The sequence below is a fragment of the Triturus cristatus genome, chromosome 7, assembly GCF_964204655.1.
Source record: "Triturus cristatus chromosome 7, aTriCri1.1, whole genome shotgun sequence".
Classification (NCBI taxonomy): Eukaryota; Metazoa; Chordata; class Amphibia; order Caudata; family Salamandridae; genus Triturus; species Triturus cristatus.
In genome coordinates, this window is record NC_140590.1 from 1630069656 (window position 1) to 1630093443 (window position 23788).

At 45.5% G+C, this 23788-nt stretch overlaps 1 protein-coding gene across 5 annotated transcripts in view; it reads right to left on the reverse strand.

Moving 5' to 3' along the window:
- ZNF512B (zinc finger protein 512B) overlaps nucleotides 1-23788 on the reverse strand; it is a 295003-nt gene that overhangs the window by 79622 nt on the left and 191593 nt on the right. For 4 of the 5 annotated variants that reach the window (XM_085619659.1, XM_085619657.1, XM_085619656.1 and 1 more), the window contains 3 exons: nucleotides 13977-14215; nucleotides 12303-12374; nucleotides 1073-1183 (listed from right to left, as the gene is read on the reverse strand). In XM_085619659.1, coding sequence (XP_085475785.1) covers nucleotides 1073-1183; nucleotides 12303-12374; nucleotides 13977-14215 — 422 coding nt within the window. The remainder of the gene's footprint in view (nucleotides 1-1072; nucleotides 1184-12302; nucleotides 12375-13976; nucleotides 14216-23788) is intronic. The other variant, XM_085619660.1, reaches the window with a different exon arrangement.

The following is a 23788-nucleotide window of genomic DNA, read 5'->3' on the forward strand; positions in this document are numbered from 1 at the left end:
GCGATGGAGCCCAGGTAGCGGGGCCTCCGCCGCTCGCCAGGTGTGACAGAGGTAGGGTGCGGGCGTCTATTATCAGCCACGCCAGGGCCCACACCGCTCTCGGGAGGAGGGCGTACACCGCTCTCAGAGTCGGAGGTCTGATGCTATCCCCTCCGATGCGCCTGCTTCGTCCACATCGCCTTTGAAATACCAGGAGTCCGTTGGGGTGCCGCAGGAGATCCGCAGGCCCATAGTGGTTCAACTGTCGTGGCGGGAAGTTACGGGTCGGGTGGGCGCCATCTTTTGCTCAGCGCCACTTCCCGCTGCAAAATCCAGGTTTCTGCCCCTACAAGGCCGAGTCTGCGGCGTGGATGCCGGACCCGGGCGCCCGTTGCTGTCAGGAACCACTGGGCGCGGGCCAAGACCAGCTGGACTCTATGGAACTGAGCGAGGTGAAAGCCCGATCACGGAGCCTCACCGAGACACGTCCGTCTTGGCGGCCATCTTAGCCACGCCCCAACCATATGATATTTAATAATTTGTACAGCTAAAACACTATTTCCAACTTTTACAGTTTACTTCCTTATTCCTACAAAAAAAACAAAGTAGAAAGCATTTGCAATCTATTTTTTAAACATCCATTATTTCTTCGTTGAACAGCAAATGGGGCACGTCCCATTAAAGACTTCCAGCCAGGCACATCCCAATAATTCCTTGATCCTGGCATAAATATCTGTTCTAGTTTAAGATTTTGAGAATATCAGACTTTCCTGACGTATAGCAGGCTGGAATGCCTGCCCCAAGATGATTTTCAAGATGGAGAACTACAACTACAACAACCATTCCTATCTTCATTATGAGGTGTCCGTGAGATGGTGACGGCTAGATTGAAATACAAATCAGAACTACTGTATGGTAGGAAGGGCTAAGGAGAAGGCCAAATCAGAATTGGTCCCCTTGGCAGATTGATCTACCTGTAATTTCTTTCTCTATGAATCCATTATGTTTGCTGAAAGTGTGTTCTGATGCCCATGTAGCAACACAATATCTCTGCAAATATTACTTAATACGGCCACAGCAGCCACTGCCTTACCCCTAGCAGAATCCATTCTATGCTTCCCGGGAAGATGCATTCTGATAACACCGCCTAATGCAAGAAACTTTCCATCTGATACAGTCTGTTTTGAAATCGAAGCCTGCATGCCTGGAACAGCAAAAGAGACAAAACAAGTGTTTTACTTCTCCTTGACTCAATCAAGGTAACATCTCAAATCTAGCTTAACACTTAATGTTTGATAAGTCTTTTCCACTAGGGGCTGTCCAATTACCCAAAATACTGGTAAACAGTGTGGTATAAAAAAGTGTTCTTGAATTCCACAGGGACTATTCTAGTAGTCATGAGAGAAATTTGAACATCAAATGGGTGAAACGCCATTAAAAGGGAATTTCCTTTACTAAGGACTGAATGTAACTTTTATTTAGAGACCTTTGCAATATGAATGAAAAGAATGGGCATTCTTGTGGTTTCCAACACGGCACACAGGCCAATCCCCTGGAACCAAGAATCGTGAAAGACAGTACCCAGAATGTCTGAATTTAGATCACATTAGTAAAATCCTAAGAGAATCCTAGTAATGGTGTCTCTGGTGTTTATTTTCTACTCTTTGTTTGTGAATTTCTGTCAATGACAGATTGTGCTTGTGAGACAATTCCACAGATTTTAGGTTTTACTTGTTTCCTAATGTAGTATTAATAAAGTATAGTCTGTTTCTAAGAGAATGGATTTGCCTTTCAACAAAGAGAGAATGTCTAAGAGGCTAGTCAGAATTTTCTGAGTCCCAACATGTTTATATGGGAGCATTTTTCAATTGGAGACCAATATCCTTGCACTATATTATTTCCCAAGGGAAGTGCCCACCATTGTAAAAAGTGGCTACCATTGCAGGAGCATGCCTGAGAAGATTGTGACTTAATCTGTTCCTTCCCCAATACAGCCCCCCTTTGTTGTATTGCTCCTTATGGACCAATAAAGCAGGAATTTTCCTGCTCTCTGGTTGAAGTACAGTTTGTTAGCAAAGTCTCCCGATATCGGTGGAAGCAATTTCTGACAGAAGTTTTTCAAAGGCAAAGCCAACAGAACGTGGGGGAAACGTTGCATTCGCCCACCTTAAACTCCTTTTATCCAATTTGCACTTTTTTGAAGCAATATCAAATAAATGGAATGAAGCTTTTTGATACTTTGGAAACTGAGACATTGCTTAACTTTTCTGTGGGGTGCACAGCAATCCATATGTGCTAAAAAGAAACGAAGGTTTCTGATGATAAGGTCTGCTGAGTGCCTTTCCCTGGTGACTCAATCACCCAGACTCATTTCATTCATGGGTTCTTTGCTGGAACAGTTTTTCATGATGAATTAATCAAAAAGGCTGCCTGAAGAAAAGACACATCACGTAACAAGTGCTTAGAGCCCAGATTGCTTTTACTGACCATCATAAATATTTGAAAACAGAGTGTTCTATAGCTACATACATTTATAAACAATAATTGAAGTGCAAACTGCATTTATTAGTGCAGGACCAATCATGTTTTCATGGGTTTTTAAAAAAGATATTCTGGGGACTCCCCTCATTGTTAGAAAGTTGAGATGATTGTTGAGATGTTAGGAAGTTGAGACGGTTGTTGACAAAGAAAAGTAAGAAAGGAGAGGGTAAAGCTAGTACAGTTCTTGTGACTTCAGAATGAGATGTCACAAGAGTTTTCAAAGCTGTCTTGCTAAAAGAAGCATTGAAAATGTAATAGGCCTCTGTTAGAGCTATTGGCGTTGTAAATGGCGTTGTAAATGACAATGTCTTTAATCCATGTGTTATGGAGTGTATGTGGTGTGTAGAGAAGTTTCCGGTTTTAGATTTCCTTGTGGAGCTGCGGAGTGTTTGAAATAATAGGTCAGATTAAAGGAGAGGCGTGAGGGACACCCTTAAGGAGATCTGGGGGTGGGGGTGAGATAAAATGAGGGAGTGAGCCAGGAAAGAAGAAGAGAAAGGGCATGGTCATGGGAGGCAGAGGGTGAACACTAACAGGCATAGATGCAATAGACGGGGACGGAGAGAAGTGCACACAGAGAGTGAGAGGGTTTGGTTACAGACATGTTATACAAGGGCAAAGAGAAACAGGCTTAAAGTTAGAGAGGCACACGCACATGCTGAAAGCGAGGGGGTTATAGACAGGCAGAGCAAGAACAAGCAAAGAACACAAAGGAACAGAGGGAAATAGAGACAGACAGACAGAATGGCAGTGAATGGAGAGAGGTTTTGATGGGGAGACAGCGCAAAAGAAGGACGCTGGTGGATAGAATGGGCCAGAGAGGAGCAAAGGTTTCTAAAGAGGTCTGCTGTGCAAACCTTCCATATAAAGACTGTTAGAACAACTTCAAAATGTTTAGTGCACACAAACAACCAACAACAATGATAAAATCTCAGAATTAAGATAACTGCATTAACTCTTACAATGCATTTGTAAAACGTGCGATAGTTTACAATCTAAAAGTCTTGCATCAATACTATAATTGGAAATATTTGGTTGTTTTAGTAGAAGACACTTTACCACAGTATTTAAAAATAAGGACTGTATGAATCCCTTTTGTTAACACTGTGCACCAATGTACATCACATACACATCAGAAAATATTACATGTATCCTATGCCTTGTGTCTATGGGATGCCAAGTTCAAACATGTATACTCCGCTACAGATGTATGGAGGAGGGAGACTAGTTCCCACGTAATAAACACACACCACGCGCCATGCAGCTCGCAGACGTGCGCCCTTAAACCTATGTATCATTATTGTAACCTCTGGTGACGTGTACGTCTCTCTCTCCATTAATGTCCTAACAGGGTGTGATACTGTCCATCTAACCTGTTTACGAAACATTACACAGATGTTAACATTCCGAAATCAAGCTGTACACTTTATTGCAGTTGTGCACTCCCAACATAGAATTTTCTTTAAGTGATAATGGACGTATTAAGTAGTCACTCTCATTTTGTAGTAATGTTTAAAGAGTATATGATTTCCTGCTGGGCAGCCCCGGCAAGTGACGGCGTCCGTGGCGATAATAAAACTACAGACGTGGGGAGGAGGGACGGAGATGTGATTTAAACAGCCAGCGAGCTCCTTAGTTAATGAAGATGCCAGCCTTAATTCAAGAGCCTTCTTTTGGTCAATGCCGGGATTCTGCCCCGGAAAAGGTGAACGACCACGGGCAAAACAGCAGAGAGCCGGAGCCCCGGTCCCAGCAGCGGGAGCTGCCCTGCAACAAGCCACCCTTTGTCCTGCCGCATCCCAGGGGGCCTCACTCCCCCTTGCCGCATTTTTTCTAGAATGGGGGGATGGGTTGCAGCCGTCCAGACTCCCAAGGGCAGGTAGCTAATGGCTATGCTGCTTCGAGAGTGTGGTTGAGGGTGGCGATTCGAGCTTCCCTATTTATTTTAATATTTTAAGAAACGCTCTGAAACCATCCGCTAGCAATGTCTGCAGCCCGGCACGTGATGAGACTAGCATGACGGATGTTACTTTCTGAGGGTTGACAGACCCCCGCCTCACTAAAAAAACAAGCACTGTATCGGCGAGCTCTCTGCAATATTGCCAGTGCAGCAGTGTGTGCCAGCAGGTACACAGAGAGCCTTGGTGAAGTTGGGTCTGTGGCGAGATACCGCGGTGGGTGTGAGCTGCACTGTCAGTCCCTCAACAGCACTAACAAACTTAATTGATTAATAAGAGTTCAGGGGGGAAAAAAAAAAACAGCCATGGCCAGTAGGGGCGGGTCCGGTCCCGAGTTACCATGTCAAGCACTGTAGCGGCGAGCTCTCTGCCATATTGCCAGTGCAGCAGTGTGTGCCAGCAGGTACACAGAGAGACTTGGCGAGGTTGGGTCAGTCGCAAGATACCGCTGGGGGTGCGAGCTGCGCTGCCATTCCCCCAACAGCACTAATAAAATAAATAAATAAACAAGAGTTCTGGAAAAGAAAAAAAACAAGTGCACAGAGAGCCTTGGCGAGGTAGGGTCCGTCGGCAAGATCCACTGTGGGTGCGAGCTGCGCTGCCATTCCCCCAACAGCAATAATAATATAAATAAATAAACAAGACTTCCGGAAAAGAAAAAAAAAACAACTTCAGAAACATGATCACTAAAAAACTACTTCAGAAACATGATCACTGAGTCCACGCCTCCTACTGATAACAAATACCTTCACGACAGCCATAAAGCAAACCATCGAGTCCAGGTGGGCCGTCCAAAAAGGAGACAGGGCGGAAAAAAAGAAGCCTCATTTTCAATCGGAGGCCACCGTTTTCCATAAACGATGACGCCAGCCAATGAAAATGTCAAGTCCCCTTCTGAAATCTCCTCAATCACAATAGCCCTCGCAGAGCGAGCAGCGCGTGTGCGCTGCAACGCTAGACGAGACCTAAAAAGGAATATCTAATCCTACTAATTTTAGACCTCAGTCTTATGACAGTGACAAGGAGAGAAGCACAACTCTTGCAGAAGGACAGAATGAAAAATGGGGAATCCTCCCTGATATTATCCAGTCGTCTGCGAGGTGTCTCTGCCGAGGTGGTTGTGGCAATGACTTTCATTATTTACTTTGAAATAAAGACAGAGACTGCTAGCATAACATACAATTTTCTCGCTCAGGGGCCATCCCGACAGATTTAATCCAGACTCAACTACAAGAACTATTGGGCATGGCTGGAGCTTTGAAACTGATGGTGGCTTTGACTACTTGCATAGGATAACCAAGATCTGGAGGGCCTTCCCAGATCTCTTCCCTTTCTGGTTATATTCCCCTCTTTTCGCGGCATAATGTACATGCAATGGTCCAAAAAGACGTGCCCACTGTACCTGGCAGACCACATTCTTACTTTCCTTTTGCACCTTCCCTAGTGACAGGGAAAAGTTTCACCAACTGCTGCTGACTACGGAGCACTTTCCATTCGCCCAGCCTGCATTTATGGTCCTCAACTCCCTCCCCCCTCTTGCTGTGGCTCATTTCTCTGCTCCTTGTACCCACCCATGCCCCCTATTTCAAAAGGCACCTAAGCATCTCCAACTACCTTGGTCGTTAGATATGGTGAAGACATACCTCCTCAACCCATATAGGTGGAATTGGATTACAAGATGACGGAGATTACTCAGCCTCTCCCACTTTTGAGATCTGTGGTCATTTGAGGAAGTAATCAGATGCACCAAACCCCACTATACTCCATTTGTTTTATTTAGGTTCTAAAACAAAGTTGTAATCGCTCTTGTTTGTTCGTTGTTAATATACCTACTTGTTATTATACCAAAGGAAGGCAGGATCACTGTATTAAAATGAAACCTGATTGTAATCCTATCTTCACAACAGTTAAAGAATAAGTGAAATAATGATTTTACTGTATTTTTATATTATTGATATAATGTCCTACAGTGTTTTTGGATCCTGTTTAACCTACAGGAATATTCAATTGGTTATGAATTATGATAATGATCCCATTGTGGACAACTTACTGCACTCTGCCTTCTCATTTGTATCACTGATCCCTTAAGGACTTTCTTCATTAAAACTTCCCCACATGAAGGCCTTGTTATTAGTTGTTTTTTGCTGCGAAGAAAATTAAAAGTGGTCACACCCCTCCACTTTCTAAACCACGTAGCAATTGAGGTAGGTGCTGTACACTGGATAACTGATTATAGGCCATCCTCTCCACCAATTTGAACCACAGACTTCGAGTTGCTCAAAACAACAGAGTTGCAGTTTGTCTGGTCAGCAGCAGAAAAAAAGACCAAGGGCCAGATATACTGACATTGGGTAAAGCAATTTAGTAATTGCGATTATCTCCGAATCGCAATTTGGAAATCGCTATTACTAATGTATGACATTTTTTATTTTAAAATAGTGATGACTAGTGGGTTACAAATCATGAATATTAATGAGGTAGGTTGCAATTTGTGACCCACTCGAAAGCGCCGCAATCACGGGATGGTGCCTGCGTGGGTTAGGCGACCACCATGTCTGTGACTGCTTTTTAATAAACCAATTTTCTTTTAATGCAGTACATTTCCCTTATAGGAAACGGGACTGCTTTAAAAGGAAAAGTTTACTTTTTTGTTTGTTTAAGAAGAAGCTTCTCTTAAACACGTTTTTTTTACATTCACAAAGGGGAATGGGTCCCAAGGGGACCCTTTCTAATCGTGAATGGGTTACAACTACATGTTTGCAGTCAGTAAATTATTAATGATTTACAAGTGGAATTTGGTCAAAAAACAATACATACTATTCCGATTCGGTATTTGGAAAGGATGCCCCTTCCAAATACCAAATTGGTATTTGGTCACAACACAAATCGCGATTCTGCCAAATGTTACCGAATCGCGTTTTGATGTTTGTACATAAGGAAACTCATTTTTGCGGTTGCAAACAGATTGTGCTCACAAAAAAAGCTTCATACATCTGGCCCTAGGTCACTTATGCAAGGTGGTCCCTGTGGTGGCTTCCTGTGATGGATGGGGTTGTGTTTTATCCTTATTTTTTGTCCTTGGGAATCATGATGCAGTCATCTTTGATGGTGTGTGACTGCATGTTCTGTGTGCCTTGACAATTTCCAGGAGGTGAAAGGAGATGCAGAAGTGTTGTTCAAATTGTCTGCTGGATTAACATGTTATTTTTGTACATTTGTGTCAGTATTGAACAAGTTACATACTTTCGGTAAAGCCTTTTCTGCTACATACCCTACCTAACCGCTGATTTCGGACTGTGTGAATTTCGCCAGAGGCCAGGATAGATTTGGAAATGTTTGCAGCCATTTCCCTAATGTGCCATATGTAGTGTTGTGCGACTCTGCGTCGCACCTGTCCCACCCTGGATGTGATGCCAGTGCCCCCATTTTGCGTCACCTCTACGCGCGGACGTCAGTTTCTTTGTGATCTTTGTCCACGCCGTTGGACACGGAGCCATCAAATCAGATGCAATGTTCAGATATTTAGACTTGCATCTTATTAAAGGACTCTATGAGTCAATTTCACAGCACATGGAGGAGGGTGGGTCAGTGAGGAATCTGCAGTTAGATAGAGACCATACTAAAAAAGAGTAACTGAAGGTAAGTAACTTGTTATTCTGACAAAGACTTCTAGCTGCAGATTCCTCATTTTGTGACTAGATCCTAAATCAGTACACCTCCTCAGGTGGTGAGTCTGTGGAATGACAAACCAGAAAATCTTACAGGACAGATCAGGCAAAGTGCACATTCAGCTATGCCTGGCTATCCAGACAGTAATGCTCCATGAACATTTGGAAGGAGGCCTGGGTTGCAGTCTGGTAAATTATAGCAGCCTTTGCTCTGTTTGAGTGAGTGCATGGGCCTTCTGTGTGCTGCTTCTTGGCTAGCCCATAGCAGAGCTTAATACAATCTGTATGGAGATGGTCCTCTTCTGCACCACTTTGCCTTTCTTAAGTTCCAGACAAACCAACAGAAATGTCGTCATCCTGTCGATACTCTTTGGTTCGAACAACTCAGAAGCTAAGCGTACTTTTAGGACAGAGGTGTTGAAGACGTTCTTCCTCCATGGAGGGATGAGGCAGTGCAAAGAAAGCCAGCAAAGTGATACGTGGAAGGACGTGATGAGCTTGGGCAGAAATGTCCCTTATGTTCAGAGAAATAAAGATGTATATGGCGGTTACACGGACAATGCTTGAAGTTTACTCACTCGCCTGGCCGATGTTATGGTAATGAGAAATTCTGTCAATGGTAAGTAGACAAAAAGAGAACTCTGCATGGTTTCAAAGGGAGAGCACATCAAGTAGGTGAGAATCGAATTAAGGTACTGCTGCAACATCATGAAAGATGTTGGCAGGAATATGTGGGTCAGTTACTTCAGAAAACCTGTCAGAACCTGTTACTTAAATCGCAACCGGGGACTTAAAGAAGGATGGCGGATCAGGAAACCTTAAGAAGTCGAAAAGGCAATCTTAAACAGTTGCCACAACAAGGCCTTGCTAAGGACAAACAAAACAGGAGAACATCTGATAACTGTGCATTGATAGGTTAATATTTCTGGACAAACACCAGACGACCAACTTCTCCCTGCGTCCTTCAAAAACAGATTTCGTGGATAGATGGCTGGCCATCAGGATGACACCGACCACTTCGGGGAGGACAACGAAAGCCATCAACTATCGCTGTTCAATCTCCATGTATGGATGTGCTTGGGTACAAGACGACCTTGCTGCTGTGACGGCAGATCCTGCTGAAAGTTCAACTGGATTGGAGAAAATGCTCATGGCCATATGTTCCAGTTACCACACCTTCCTCATCCAGTCACTAAGACTAGGATAGCTTGGGCCCAGTCTATATTGATCTTTTTGAGTACCCTGGGCAGGAGGGTGGAACGGCATACAGAATTCCTGAACTCCAATGCGGGCGGAAGGGGTCTCTGAGGGAGGATTGCCTTGGGAACTCTGTGTCAAAACTTTGATACTATGTTCTCTGTGATGGCAAATCGATCTAGCTGGGTTCTCCACATTGTGGGAAGACGCGCTATGCCACCTCTGAGTGTAGCTGTTATTCGTGATCCACTAGACAACATCGGGTGAGTTAGTCTGTCTGGCATTTAAAGAACCTGCCAGGTGCTGGACAATCACAGAGATGCTCTGAGATTCAAGCACTTCCAGAAGCGCAGGGCGGCCTGGCACAGGATCCCACTCGGCTCGTCTGTTGTAATACCACATGGTGGTTGTGTTGTCTGTGAGAACCTGTACCTATTCCACCTTGATGGTCAGAAGGAATGCTTTCAGTGGGAAACAATCTGCTCTCAACTCCGGCAACTTGATGAGGAGACAAGACTACGCCGGAGACCAGAGGCCTCTAATATGCCCCTCTCCAATGTGGATTCCCCTACCAAGCAATGATGCATACATCACAACTGTTAGCTCTGGGTGCAATAGGGGGGAAGGGCCCGCAGCTGTCGAATTATGGTTGAGCAGTCCCTATTGCATATCTTTCATAGTCTCGTCTGCCACCTAAATTGACTCCGATAGATCCCCTTGGTTTGAAGCCCATTCAGACTTCAGATCCCACTGCAGAGCCCACAAGTGCCACCTGGTGTGGTACACAAGGAGGTTGCACCAGGCCAAAAGTCCCAGAAACCTCAGTGCCGCTGTCACTGAGACCCAAATCAGGGGTTGAAACATCACAATCATAGCCTTTATCATCAACGGGAAGTAACAGGAGTAACAGCCAATCCAGATCTCTGATGCCGGCACCTTTTCTAGCACTCTTGGCTACGAAAGCTTGAACGTCTCCTTGGAGTATAGACAAGTGGTCCTCTGGGAGGTGTTGCTGTATGGGTGGCAGGTCTGTAGAATATGACAAGATGGGTAAGGAGTAAGCGTGTTCCATGATCTGGAGCACTCACTGGTTTGAGGTGATGCGCTTCCATTCGGGGAGGTGAAAGATGACTCAATCTCCTTCTGGGAAATTGTGTCCCACAGGATAAACTAAAGCAGTTTTTGCGGCACCTGCGGAAGGGCAAGTCTGGGAGTTGGGTAGTATGTTGTTACTGGGCACTTGGACACTGTCTGCCTGCTCCCCGAACTCCACCAGGGAAGGACTGAGAGACCTGTTGTTGCTGAGGCCAAAGCCTTGAAAGGAAAGTTATTGTTGGGGGAACTGCGTGTAAGTTGAGCTAGCCCTAGAGTGCGGGTGGTGGCTCTGCTCTTTAAAAACTTTCTACAAAGCCGAGTGAGCCATCTATCCGAAGATTTTTGAGCTATTAAAGGGCATGCCTATTATGGACTGCTGTACGTCTGATGAAATGTTTGTGGAGTGAATCCAGGCGTAGCGCTGAAGTACCACACTAGTCCCAACTCACTTACCCAGTTAGCGGATTGTGTACTTTGTTGCGTCTTGACCATCTCAGTTTAGGAGCTGCATAGTCTTTCTAATATCCTATGGGACAGCCGGCTAGACATCTGCCACCCTGTCCCACAACGTGTGTGAGTGCCTGCCCAGGAGTCATGGATCCGAAAGGCTCTAAAGACATGGCTTTTTTCTGGTTAGCTCTCTATCTGGGGTGAGTGTATTGGTGATCCTCTTCCGGGCAGATGGTCTTCAGCGCCTTGATGCCTTAGGGCGATTGCTGCGCTTTATAAATCTCAAATCAAATCAAATCATGAGGTGTTGACCGATCTGAGGGCAAGAGTAGTAATGGAGAACACTTGTTTTGTGAAGGTTTCCACTTGTTTGGATTCCCAGTCTGGTGGAGTTGCAGGGAATTAATTGGGGGTTCAGGCAGCTGAAGGATGCCTGTATCACCAAGCTTTCCTGGTTGGGGTGCTGAAGCAGAAAGTCAGGGTCTCCAGGGCTAGGTCTATGCATTCTCGCCACTAACCACTAACCAGAGGGCAAGACCCTGGTTTTACCAAGGTGCCCACCAGCATGTCAATGAGGGCCTCATTAAAAGGTAGCAGAATAATCCAATGTTTGGAGAGGAGTCCAGGCCACTGGCATCCTTAAAGCCTTCAAATATATCCCCTTCATCATAAGAGTCACCTCCATCATCACTATCATCATAATCATAGTGTTGGTATGTGTAAGGGTTGGAATGGGCATAAGGGTGCCATCCAGGGTGTAGAGGGTGAGCTTACAAATCCGACAAAATTTTTGGATTCATGAAGTAAGTACCAGCGCCGAGGCTCAGGCTGGTGGAGTGGGTCAGGGTGCAGTGGATGGCACAGGACATTATCCCGTGGCCAGAGCCAGCTGAATCAGGCTTGTAGAAGTGGCTGACCTCAAGTGTAGGTCAAGTGGTGTGGTCAGTGTTGACAGTGGAGCAACTGACATGGGTCTGACAGACAGCCACCTCAGATCCTTGTAGATTGAAGGCTCTCCAGGAGGATATGGTGGGGTACCAAAGATCTCTCAGATGATGCATTTCATCTGCTGCTGCTGTTCTCTGGGGAAGAAGGTCAAGCGGAAGCACTTCAGGAGTTCGCTTGGTAGAACGGCTCTGAGGGCTGGAGGCAAGCATAATCCTTTGTTCATGCTGGGACACTTTTACATAAAAGTGCAGATGCATTTAACTCTCGACCCTGTGACAATGAGAAGTGCAACCTCACAACCACAACATCTCAAGTATACTACAAGAAGAGCAGGACTTCCACCCTTTCACCAAGGTCCAAGTGACAACTGCAAGTCCTCTTATTCATAGCCAAGACACAACCATGTATGTTAAAGGCATTAAAAGCCATTGTGTGCTGTGTCATGGGCATCTTCTCACTTTATTACCTTTCAGTCCAAAAGTTCCAGAGATAGACGGCTGCTCCCCCGTGAACTTCTTGGGAGTTTTCTGTTTCCTTCCTAACTCAAATGAGACAACATAGAAAAAGAAATTTGGAAATGAAGGTCACTTAGATGAGAAATACTATTCCATATATTGTCAGTTACTCAAAGCATTCATCAGTGTCCTAATGCCAACAGATCAGATGAATTTACAGTAATAATGTAATACTCCACCGAAAATATGGTGAATCCGCTACGATTCTACCCAATTATCAACTTGTGATTAACACTGCTACTAGGAGGCAGCCGCAGAAACTGCTTCTAGTTTTTGCCATTGTTGCACGTTTGAATGAACATCAAAAAAAGTCATACCCACTTCTCACAGGTGCACCTCTGTATGTGCATCCTTGCCACTAACTTACATTAAAAAAATTAGGTGATCAGTGTATTGTTTGGGCAAATGGTTCAAGTGTTGGCGGATGGGTGTTGAAAAAAGCCCAGAACCAAGAGTGCCAGAATTCAAATAAAGGTAACTTTATCCTTCACCTACATCTTGGTTCTCTCTACTTCTCAAATTCCTGGAAGATTCCACAGAACAGAAATGGAGAGAAAATGGGAGCATCCGGTGGCTTCAGTCTTAGTATACGCTGGGAAGCCTCCGGGCAGCCATGCACTCTATAAATCCATAAACATAAACAAACATAAACATATACAGGCTCAACAGAAACTCGTTCCTGGACTAAGCATTGCTTCAGGAGGAAGCCTCAATGGAGAAATGCAAGTACAATGCAGATGGTGTAGACCACATAGGCCCTCTACTTATTTCTTCAACAGGCACGTACATGTTTGGAAAATGACGCTGAAGTCCCCTTTGTTCTAGTGGGGTGTGCTAAGCCTTTGAATGACTTTTCAGCAGTTGAACCTAGTGGTCCACGGAACTGCAGGGAAGCTTGGCATGAGAGAACACCCCAATGCACGATGCCTGTGATCCTAGAACCTTACAGAATCACACAGATAGCAAATTCTTTTTAAAGAAGCCATCTGCTGTCTAATGGCAAATACTCTATCTGGGAATTGTTTCTGCAACACCACAGTTTAGAATGGCTGGATCCTCTTTGAGAGTGTCAGGAAAAAGTTTGGATGAATTTATGCAGAGCCCAAGATCAAGGTTTGTACTGAGGATTAGGGGCATGACAGACTTTACTAGCTCCTGTCCACTTATTTCTGATTAACAATCATCCAAGCACAGGTAGCAATGGACTTTGTGCAGTTGGTGAAAGACAGCTGTCAGAAACTTGGAGTGCAGGAGGCGTGTCAGTGCATTTAGGAATCCCGGCCTTAGTTAGTGTTTATTTTTAGTTTCTTCAATCAAGTTCTGTTCATCCTAATTGTGTCATTTTCTTCATAGCATCAAAAATCTATGATATATGTTGCACTGTACATAAATAAATAATTTAACAGTGAAAGCAGTAGAGTAATTTATTTTATAGAGGAGCCACATCTGCCTCCCTCAATGGCTCATGTTCTGGTTTTGTACCAATATCCTACTAACCAGCTTACTGGGCACTGCCCAGCAGGCTCAACCTTCTACCAGAGGCAGTGCCTCTACAGTTCCTTTCTCAGACCAGTCAGATAGGCTACAAAGAATGCCCTACACTTAAAGGTGGTTGCCAAACTTACTGTGCCGCATTCTTTCTGGATCTTCCTCTTCCTCTGGTGACAGGCTGTCTTCATCTTGCTTCAATTCTCTGTAGCATTCAGCCCTCATTGCTGCCATGTCTACCACAGACCTCCTGGACTCTTTGCAACTTTGGCTTTCAGGCATGAACTCTCCATTCTCAGGGCGCCGTTTAGATAGCAGCTTTTCCATCCTTGCCTGTTTGGTATGTTTTGTGAAGAAAATGGGGCTCTCTGAAAACCTAGGGCAGAAAACACGAAGCATTGGTTTAACCTCAACTCAATGACCAACGCAGGAATGTTTCTCAATGTTAAGCTAAATGATGAGTTTGTGATGAATTGTCCCATTTCACACTCTGACATTTTCTCAATTGCAATGTGTAGTTCTTTCTGTTCATCATAATTCAAAATGCTTCCCCACATTTTAAGGGAATGCCACAAAAGCACCATATTCTTAACCTCTTCAATGCCCGTGACGAGCTGGTCTCGTCATGGGCCGCGGTTGCGCTGTGCCCATGACGAGACCAGCTCGTCACAAACCCCGCCCGCTAATGAAACGGCCGGCACAGGGCGGGGAAAGGGGCGGGCACTGAAGGGGTTAAAGATAAAAGTGAAGACATGTTTAGGTTTCAGAACACATTTGCCAACTGTTCTTTTTAATTCCTTTTATTAAGCAAGATGTTGGAAAACATACAATTTGGCTGGACGCAGCGATAAATATGCAGGTGTCATCATGATTACAAAATGCCAATGATTTCAACACTGCAGTCCATTACACGTCAGAGAAGGTAGCATTGTTACAAATGGTTCAAGTTCGTCTAGGGTGTGGCAAACATTACAGTGAAAGAGGCCTGCAAGGACCAACCAGCACTCAAGTGTAAACAGTAAACATAGCAAGCATCGTAGCCACAATCATTATGCATTTTAGTTCCACAGACGGAGAGCAGGCAGAATAGAAGTACAGATACTGCGCTCCTCACTCCCCCCATTCATTTCCCTCCCCTGAATCATCCTCACACTCTGTCTCTCCTGTCTCCTAGCTTAGTAAGTAAGTCTGATAAAGTCCCCAATGGTCCAAGGAGTGGCTCTAGAGGTGGGGGGAGTTCACTATATGTGTCAGATTGTGTATTACAATAGACCATGTCTGCGTGCCTGTCCTTCAAAGTCGGGAGTGGACCATGTGCCCATCACATAACATCATGCAGTCTGGCGAGCAGCAGCCTGATCGCAACCAACCGTTGAATCTCCACATCGATATCCTCATCATATCCCAACAGCGCCAGCAATGGGGCAAACTCCAAGGTGAACCCAGTGATAACCTCTAATTCACGAAACAGAGAATTCCAAAACTCAAGTACCCCAGGGAAGAACTAAGCAAGATGAGCAAACCCGGCTGTAATTTCACACAGCGCTGACATTCCGCACTATCACGTAGTCCATATCTATGTAATCATTCTGGTGTAACAGTATAATATATCCTGTTAATGTATTTAAAAAGCACCAATCTGGGTCTGGAATATAGTGAAATATATTGGATAACAACAACAATATTGCCATTGTTTGTCGCTTATGTCTATTCCCTGGTCCCTCTGCAATTCAAGACGAGGTTTAGTGAGCCCAGTCTTGCGTGCCTCCTGTGCAAATGCATATAGATTTGCCACCAGTCTACTAGGGGAATCAACCTGCAACAGTAGAGACAGCCCAGCATGGCAGAGGGGCTCCAGACAATCGTCCCCCAACAATTCCCGTAATGTGTGCCTTGATCTATAGTAGTGATAGCGAGTGGTGGCTCATCGCCCCGATCCCGGACCGCCTCCCATGTGCACATTGTGCCATCTTGGAAAAAGTCCCCCATATTTCTGAAAACATGTGTCTGTAAGGCTCGCCACCGCGCCACAATCTTGACTCATAGGAAACCCTGAACACCAAGTCAATGGGGCAAGAGGGGAATATAGCAGAGAGCCTGCTTGCCGCTCCAGAAGTTTGTTCCCAGGCATGGACCGTGACATTTATTGAATCAAACACTCTGTGTCGCCGTGTTGGCGTTCTGAACAGCATCTGAGGCAACAAGTATGGGTCAGCTGCGTACCTCTCTAGCTGAAAATGCAGTAGATCTGACAGGCCATGGAGCCAATGGAGAGCAAACATACTCCGCTCTGCTCTATAGAAGGTCTGCAAGCCTGGGGCATTCTCGCCTCCCATGTCATATGGGAAGGTAAGCATCTCTCATCGCACTCTTGGCTGCTAACCAGCCCGGGCAATTTTATCATGAGAGGACGCAGGTTGTCAAACACTGCGCGAGACAGTAACATTGAAATATTTTGGAATAAGAATAGGAATCTTGGTAATACAACCCAGTCAGCGAGAGTGGCAATCTAATCCAGCGGTCGACTGACTCTGAGAGCCGCTGTATTATTCTGCCATAGTTGTCTAGCAGCACCACTGCCGGGTCCGTGTGTATTAGTATTTCCAGATAACGCACTGAATCCGTTGACCACTGCAATGAGTATTCCAGAGGTATTCGTGTCATGGCTGGAGTAAATGGGAATACGATAAATTTATCCCAATTCACAAAAAAATCAGAGAAAACCCCCAAACTGTACCACCTCACCCAGTACTGGTGTATGATTACTCTCTGGGTGTCTTATATACCGCAGTGTGTCATGCGCGTACACCAAGATTATTAGGTTGTAGCCTGGCAAGCCCCTGCATCTATGATACTCACGAAGTGTGCGCACTAGTGGTTCAGCCACCAATGGATACAGCAGAGGGGACAAGGGCCAATCCTGCCTAATTCTCCTAAAGATGGCCAAGGGAGCAGACACAACACCACTCACCCAAACTTGAGCCGCTGGCGAAGCATTCAGTACCGACAACAGATGCAGGAATAACTCCCCGACACCGATGTGCCGCAGAACAGCCAACATGGAGCGCCACTCAACTGAATCAAATGCTTTTTCTGCATCCAGAAATACTGCAGCTGCCTTCACCTCCGGGTCAAGGCGCTGTATGGCACCAAACAGCGTTCTAAGGTTGAAGGTGAGACTACGACCGGGTACACATCCAGCCTGTTCAGGCTGCACCACTCCAGACAGCAATAGTGCCAGCTGGTTGGCTAATACTGTGGTGTAAATTTTGGCATCTTCATTTAGTAAAGACAGTGGTCTGTAAGATGAACAGAGGAATGGCTGTTTGCCAGGCTTCAGCAGCGTTACTATTAACGCCTCGAGGATAGAGGCGGGCTTACAGCCCGTTTCCACCATTTCCTCATGAAGCGTGACCAAATGCGGAATCAGTAGTTCCTGGTGTACCTTGTAAATGACCACAGTAAGCCTGTCAGTGCCCGGTGCCTTACACCCCTGCATGCCCTTAAGCACTGCTCGTAGTTCTTCTGGCTGCAAGGGCACCATGAAGTGTTCCCTGTGTTCATTGGTGAGCCAGGTCATGATTATATGAGCTAGATAACCTGTGGTAGCGTTATCGTCTTGTAGGAATCGTGATCGATACAAGTCTGTGTAATTGTTGCAAAATCACTCAATGTGTTTGGTGTCAGTCAGCAGTTGTTCCTGTTCATTTTGTACTTCAAGTATCGTATTGGAGTTGTGGCAGGAGTACAGTAATGCAGCAAGTGTAGTGCTAGGACATACCCCTTCTCCACAAGAGCGTGCTCAGGACATATTGTTTGGGGTCAAGGGCATGTGTATTTTGTCCTTTGGACAAGTATGCCCGACCCCCTGCAGCACAAACCCTTTGGCTACCAGTGTGCAGTAGCACATTATGGATCAGGGAAGGGCACTGCCTGAAGATAAGGTAATATTTTTGTCCATATGTTAATGCTGTTCAAACTTAAATTTATGGTTCATTAATTGAAAGCCTTTATTATTAGGGTGAGCATTCTAAGTAAATGTTGTAAGCTCTGACTGCACTACTGACAATAGTTCCAGAATAAAAATGTGTACACTAGTTTTCAAAGTCTAGCAATATGAGGCTGTGTATAATGCTCCTAGAATGCTCTCTGATTTGATGCAAATATTTGCAGAAGCTTGAAAGCAAGATTGATGATTCTTTTCTTTCAAAATAAAATGTTCATAAAAAATGAAAGCAGGAAAAAAGCATTTTGCTACACTACTGTAATATTTCAGGTAGCATTTCTTTGCATCATCATTTAGTAACGTGTGTTGATGTATGCTAGTATTTCCCAAAAATATTTATAGTGGAAAATCAGTGTAACCAGTTTCAATACGTTTATGGGAAACAAAAATTAAAAAGCATTGGCAAGGCCAGTAGGTCTGAAATTGGGGGTCAGCTTTTTAGTTTTGTCAATGTGTGACTTGTTTTGGCATAGTTTTTATAAAACCTTATTGGTGTGGAAGCTGCTGGGCCCTCACCATTATAACAAACATTGGCAAAAGCAAAAATTGTTTTTTGGTCTAAAAAAGCACACACTGGCACTGAACAAAACTACTTTGTGTGCCGATATGCTCCTTGTGAAAGAGCAGAATGCGGTCACTCACAGTGAAGCCAGCCGATACAGAGAGAGAGAGAGAGAGAGACATAATTTTAATAAACACAAAAGGTCACAGTCAACACCAGACCAAATTAGGGGCCCAATTATTAAAGAAAGTCTCAAAAGTGCACCCATGGTATATGTCCTTGCATCAAGTGCAGCTATACGGCTTTCGTGAATTCCCATGAATTTACAGAAGTAGGACAAGAAATAGTACTCCTAGAAAATATTTGTGATCTGCATTTTAGCATGAGCAAATATGCATGTGTAGATTTGCTCATGCGAAAATCAGAGTGTTTGAAAGTTCACTTTCCCTCCAAACACTTTTTCCCAACTCTGGAAGAAGGTTTACGTCTGCCATTGTCCGGAGTAAATTTCAAACTTTTCTCAGTATAGGAAAAGATTAGAGAAGAGTTGTTGAGAACCTTTAAAACATGCTAGTTAGTAGGTTTGTATAGACTCAAAAGGACATTCTAACCCTGGAACCTTTGCTCACCACTACCTTCAGCCCGAGTATGTAGATCTGCGAAAAACGTGGCAACATAAGGGCATTGCAAGTATTCAAACACTATATGATATGAGCCCTGGCATAATCAGAGAGGCTATATCAGAGATCTTACACAATACGATTGCTGCCATAATTTGTCACTGCTCTACATGGCACCAAAGGGGCAAGTGGATTATGTTACAGGACAAGTAGATTTATGAAGCAACCTGCCCCATGGACAAGTAGATATTTTATAACATTCCACACACCTGATGTGGTGAACCTCACTTTGGGAGGTCTAATAGAACTCATCATTTTTGCATTAATAGCGCCCAGGAGGTAAGTGAATGATAAAAGTGTGGGTCATCACAGTTTGGTCCATACACCTCTACTATTAATACCTCTTGATCCTTTTTATAGCATCAAGCCACTTCATACCTGCCTCCCTGGTCAAAGCACGTCTCCTGGAAGCGAACCCCGGAGACCCTATTTACACAGATCAAAACTCTGTAAGCATGTGTGGTAAAACTAGAAGCATCCTACAGAGGCCCTGCATGCTACGCTGCATCAACACGCTGCTCCCTGAGGCCAGATGGGTTTCTTGTACTATTACCACATCTACTTTGTGTCTCTTGAGGTATGCTATCACCTTACATATCTTTCGGCAGTCATTTAGACCCCTGACATTCCATGTGAGAAAACGAATTAGTGAACGGCTTGAAAAACCATCCACTACATACCCTGTGCTATCCGCCATCTAGTACATTACCCACACACTGTCCAGTCATGCAACATACAGTACTTTCAATTACAGACTACACATAACATACAATCTCAAAGAGCGCAGACCTCCCCTCGCCATGAAATTCCCCAACACACACAGCAATGCAACAGCACTCTCTAACCTTTCTTTGCCCCACCCACAAAAAGAGCAAAACAAATAAAAGTGGTATACACATGGGGTAAGATGTTGCCGGCCCAGGCTTGTGATTACTCAAAGCCGTATGTCAATTCTCTTGAATGCCTAAAGAAAAGTATGAGTCAATATAACAAACCACTTGTGAGAATAGTAAGTACTTTTTAGAATAAGTATTGCAATGCAGTGAGCTGTATGTAACAGAGCATCGTACGGGGCTATAAAAAACCAGCGTAACATGATCGGAAAGCTCTTACCAATGTATGTGGTGAAAAGAACGATCTGAGAGTTCAAAACCTGACCAAAGGAGAAGGACAAACAGTTCCAGGTAGAAGTATGCCTCAGTGTCCAGCCCTCCGCAATGGACACCCCCTACTACAAACCAAGTGTCTAGGAAGGGCTAGAGGGGTTCAGTCTCCTAGATCTTGCGAATTTTCTCTGTCATCCAGATTCTTGCTGGTAGATCCTCGCTTACCACCAGCAGTGACCCTCCATTTGAGGAATTTTTGCAGTTGTTTAGTGTCACTGAAAAATAATGCCTTGCTGTCCACCATGACCCGCATCCTCGCAGGATAGAGGATGCTATATTCCAGCTGGAGTTCCCACAGTTTTCTCTTGGCTGGGATGAATAGCCGTCGGGCCTCCTGGACTTGTTGAGAGAAGTCAGGGTACAAATAGATGTCAAGAGACCTCTTGGGGCAATACTTTCAATTCACATGCTTTCCGCAGCGCCACGTGCCTATAAATCAAAAGTCCCACTATCACAGGGCGGGCCGGTTCGTGGGACTGGACGTGGGGCTAGCGAGCGGTGAGCAAGCTCCACCACAAAGATCTCTGAGAAGGTATCTCACCCTAACAAGTCAATGAGCAAGTGCTCTATGTAACGTTCCATGTTGTCAATATTTGGAGATTCGGCTATTCCTACTATACGTAGATTGTTTCTGCGTGAACGGGCTTACAACTCTTCTGTCTTTGCCTGCGGCATGAGTAACAGCTTATTCATCTTTTTCTGCGCAGCGGAGACAGCAACCTGTTGATCCTCTGTCTCCGACACTGGACAATCTATGGCACCTAGGCGCTCTGCATGCTTGTCCATCCGCTCTCACAATCGATCCATTCTGAAGGAGAGCGCATCTGTTTTACCATCAATTTTGGCCAGGCTATGTAGCATAGCCATTAGGATATGCTTCAGATCTGCGTCCCCTTCACGTTCAGATTCTTCGGTTACAGGTTCTGACCCAACTGTGCTGCTGTAGGAAAGTAGGATCTGCTTTCATACTTACCCCCACTTTTTGATGGTGTCAGTATGTGTTTTTTGACTAGTCTGACTGGGATCCTGCTAATCAGAACACCAATCACTGTGCTTCCTCCCTAAATTTGACTTGGTAAGTACTTCTGTACCTCCTCAATTGCCAGCTGGTATTAAGCCACCCATGAGAGATCACTCAAACTGTGACCACAGGCCTGCTATTGCAGCTTGTGTAAGCTGGTGCTAGCACCTCTTATGACCGATATAAGTATTCTTATATCTGAGGTCATTACACTTAAAACCTATAAGTCAGCCCTAAAGCAGGCCTTTCAATCCTGAAGGCAGGGTGTTGGGTTATAAGTGTGAGGGTGCCCCTGCATGAGCAGGATACCCCCTACAAACCCTGGAGTCGATTCTCCAGGTTTTGGAAGTGCAGTTAGCCATTTTGATACATATAGTGGCAATGCGCCATTACGTGATGGCTAACTATATAGTGGGTGTGCCGAACCCGGGCATGTTTGGTATCAAACATGTTGTAATCATACCCCAACATTGTTACCAGTGTTGGAGGTATGATTCCATGCACTGGGGTGGGGGGGGCCTCCTCTGGGAAGCCAACAGTACTTTTGACAACAGCCTTCCAGGGTCTGCCAGCAAGCTAGTCCTGCTGCCGACCCCAGACACTATTCTGCCCTCCTGCTGCTGAGCTGAGCTCGAGCAGGGGACGGTAGAACAATAGGTTTCCTGTCACAGGGAGGTGTGACCACCTCCCAGACAGGACTTAGTATATTGGGCTGGGTTGAGGGTACTTGACAGCGCCACCAAACTGCTTTGAAAGGCACATTTGATGCCCTCCTTGCATACTCCAGTTGGAACCAGTTCTGGGAGCTCTTGGCTCCTGCTCTGGTGCGAAACTGGACAAATGACATGGGAGTGTCCTTCCCTCTTTCCACCCCCTCCTCTGGGAGAGACCCCTGAGTCGTCCTAACCCTTTTCTAAGGGTATAAAAGGGCTTACCTGTGAGTGGGTCCTCAGATTTGTCAAGGGACAAGGCTCAAGTCTGAAACGACATCACTCTTCGACCATTTGGACACTGGGGCTTCGCCTGGAACTGCGACTGCACTAAGGAAGACTCCTGCTGCTCCTAGTCTTGCACATCTGCAAGTCTTCTTCATCATCTGTGTCTGTACTTCTTCCAGGATCTTCAACAGACCAGTGGGCATCAAGGACACCCAAAGTAATCTCCCTTGGAGTGAAGGAGTCACTCTTCGGCATCTGCAGGCACTGCAACAAAGCTTTCCGGTCTGCTGCTCCTAACGTTTCATGTACTTCGGAAAGCTCAGCAACACAGGTGGTGTTTCTGCAATTCCATTGAGGCCTGGCCGGTCCTCTCTGCAATTTTGAGGCCAGTATCCCTTGTCGGAACCGCTGGGACCAAACCCCTGTGCATGGCGTCGACTTGCCGTTGCCAATGCTTGTTGGCTCTGCACTCCAGAGATCTTCAAGCTACAAGAAGCTCCAGCCTCCAACATCTCTTCCTGCCAAGATCTTCGTCCTCACAGCATCCTCTGCACCGTGGGCCTTCATCTTTGGTTTGCTGCTAGAGGTCCTCTTGCGACTCCTGTGCCTTAGGGCTGTGGGTCCTCTTGAGGGTCTTCTGCTTCAGTGGGCTCCCCTGCTTGATCAGGGCCTGCTCTGACTCTCCTGCACTTGGCGAGTCCCTTGAACCCTGCTAGTCCCAACGTTGCTTCTTCATCGTTTTCAAGGTCTGTCGCTGCTGCTAAGGCTTGATGGTGCTTCCGCAGGACACCAACACCCTGATTCTCGTTTTCAGACGTGGGACAGCTCGTGAACGGCTCCTGGTCTTCCTCAGAGAAACCTGGTCCTCACAGCTGCAGCGACAAGGTCACCATCATCAATCCTGCATTGCTCTTCCATGCCTCCTGGTCACCTTGGAGTGGCATTGACTCTGTACCCTCTGCTTGCAGGTTCTCCTCTTCAAGATTCCACCCTTGGATTCCACCGGACTCTTGCAGTCTTCACCATGGCATCTTCACTGAAGTCCTCTATTGTGGTCAACGGAGGTTTCCGACATCACTTTGCACCTATGCACCCAGCTTCCCTGGTGTAGGTATCCTGGTTCCTGGGGTATCCAAGGGTGGGGTGACTCTCCAGCCTTCTGTCTTCCACTGGGTTTCTTCAGGGTCAACTGGAAAGGGCCCTTCTTCAAAACTGCACCTACAACTTTCCCGTTGACTTCTATTGAGTATGCAGCTGTGTTTCCACTCTGCACACAGCCTCCTTGGGGTTCCTGGGTATTAACCTTGGGTGGTTCCTTGTGTCCTCAGCTCTTCTGAGTCCCCTTGTCCAAGTCCTGACTTAGGCCGCAGTTCACTTTCTTAGTGCACGGTTTAGTCTCCCCCCTGCGATCACTGTGTATTGTGCTTACTTACCTCCTGCAATTGAAGCATACTTGTGTATTTCTGTTGATATGTCCGCGCAGGAGATATACCAATGTGTTAGTGAGTGTTGTGTAATAAATAGTCATTTTGTTATAACTACACTGTGTGATTATTTTTCGTTTAACCTACACTACATGATTAGATCTGGTAAAAGAAGCTGCTTAACACTCCTGTTCTAAGCCTGAAGGCTGCTG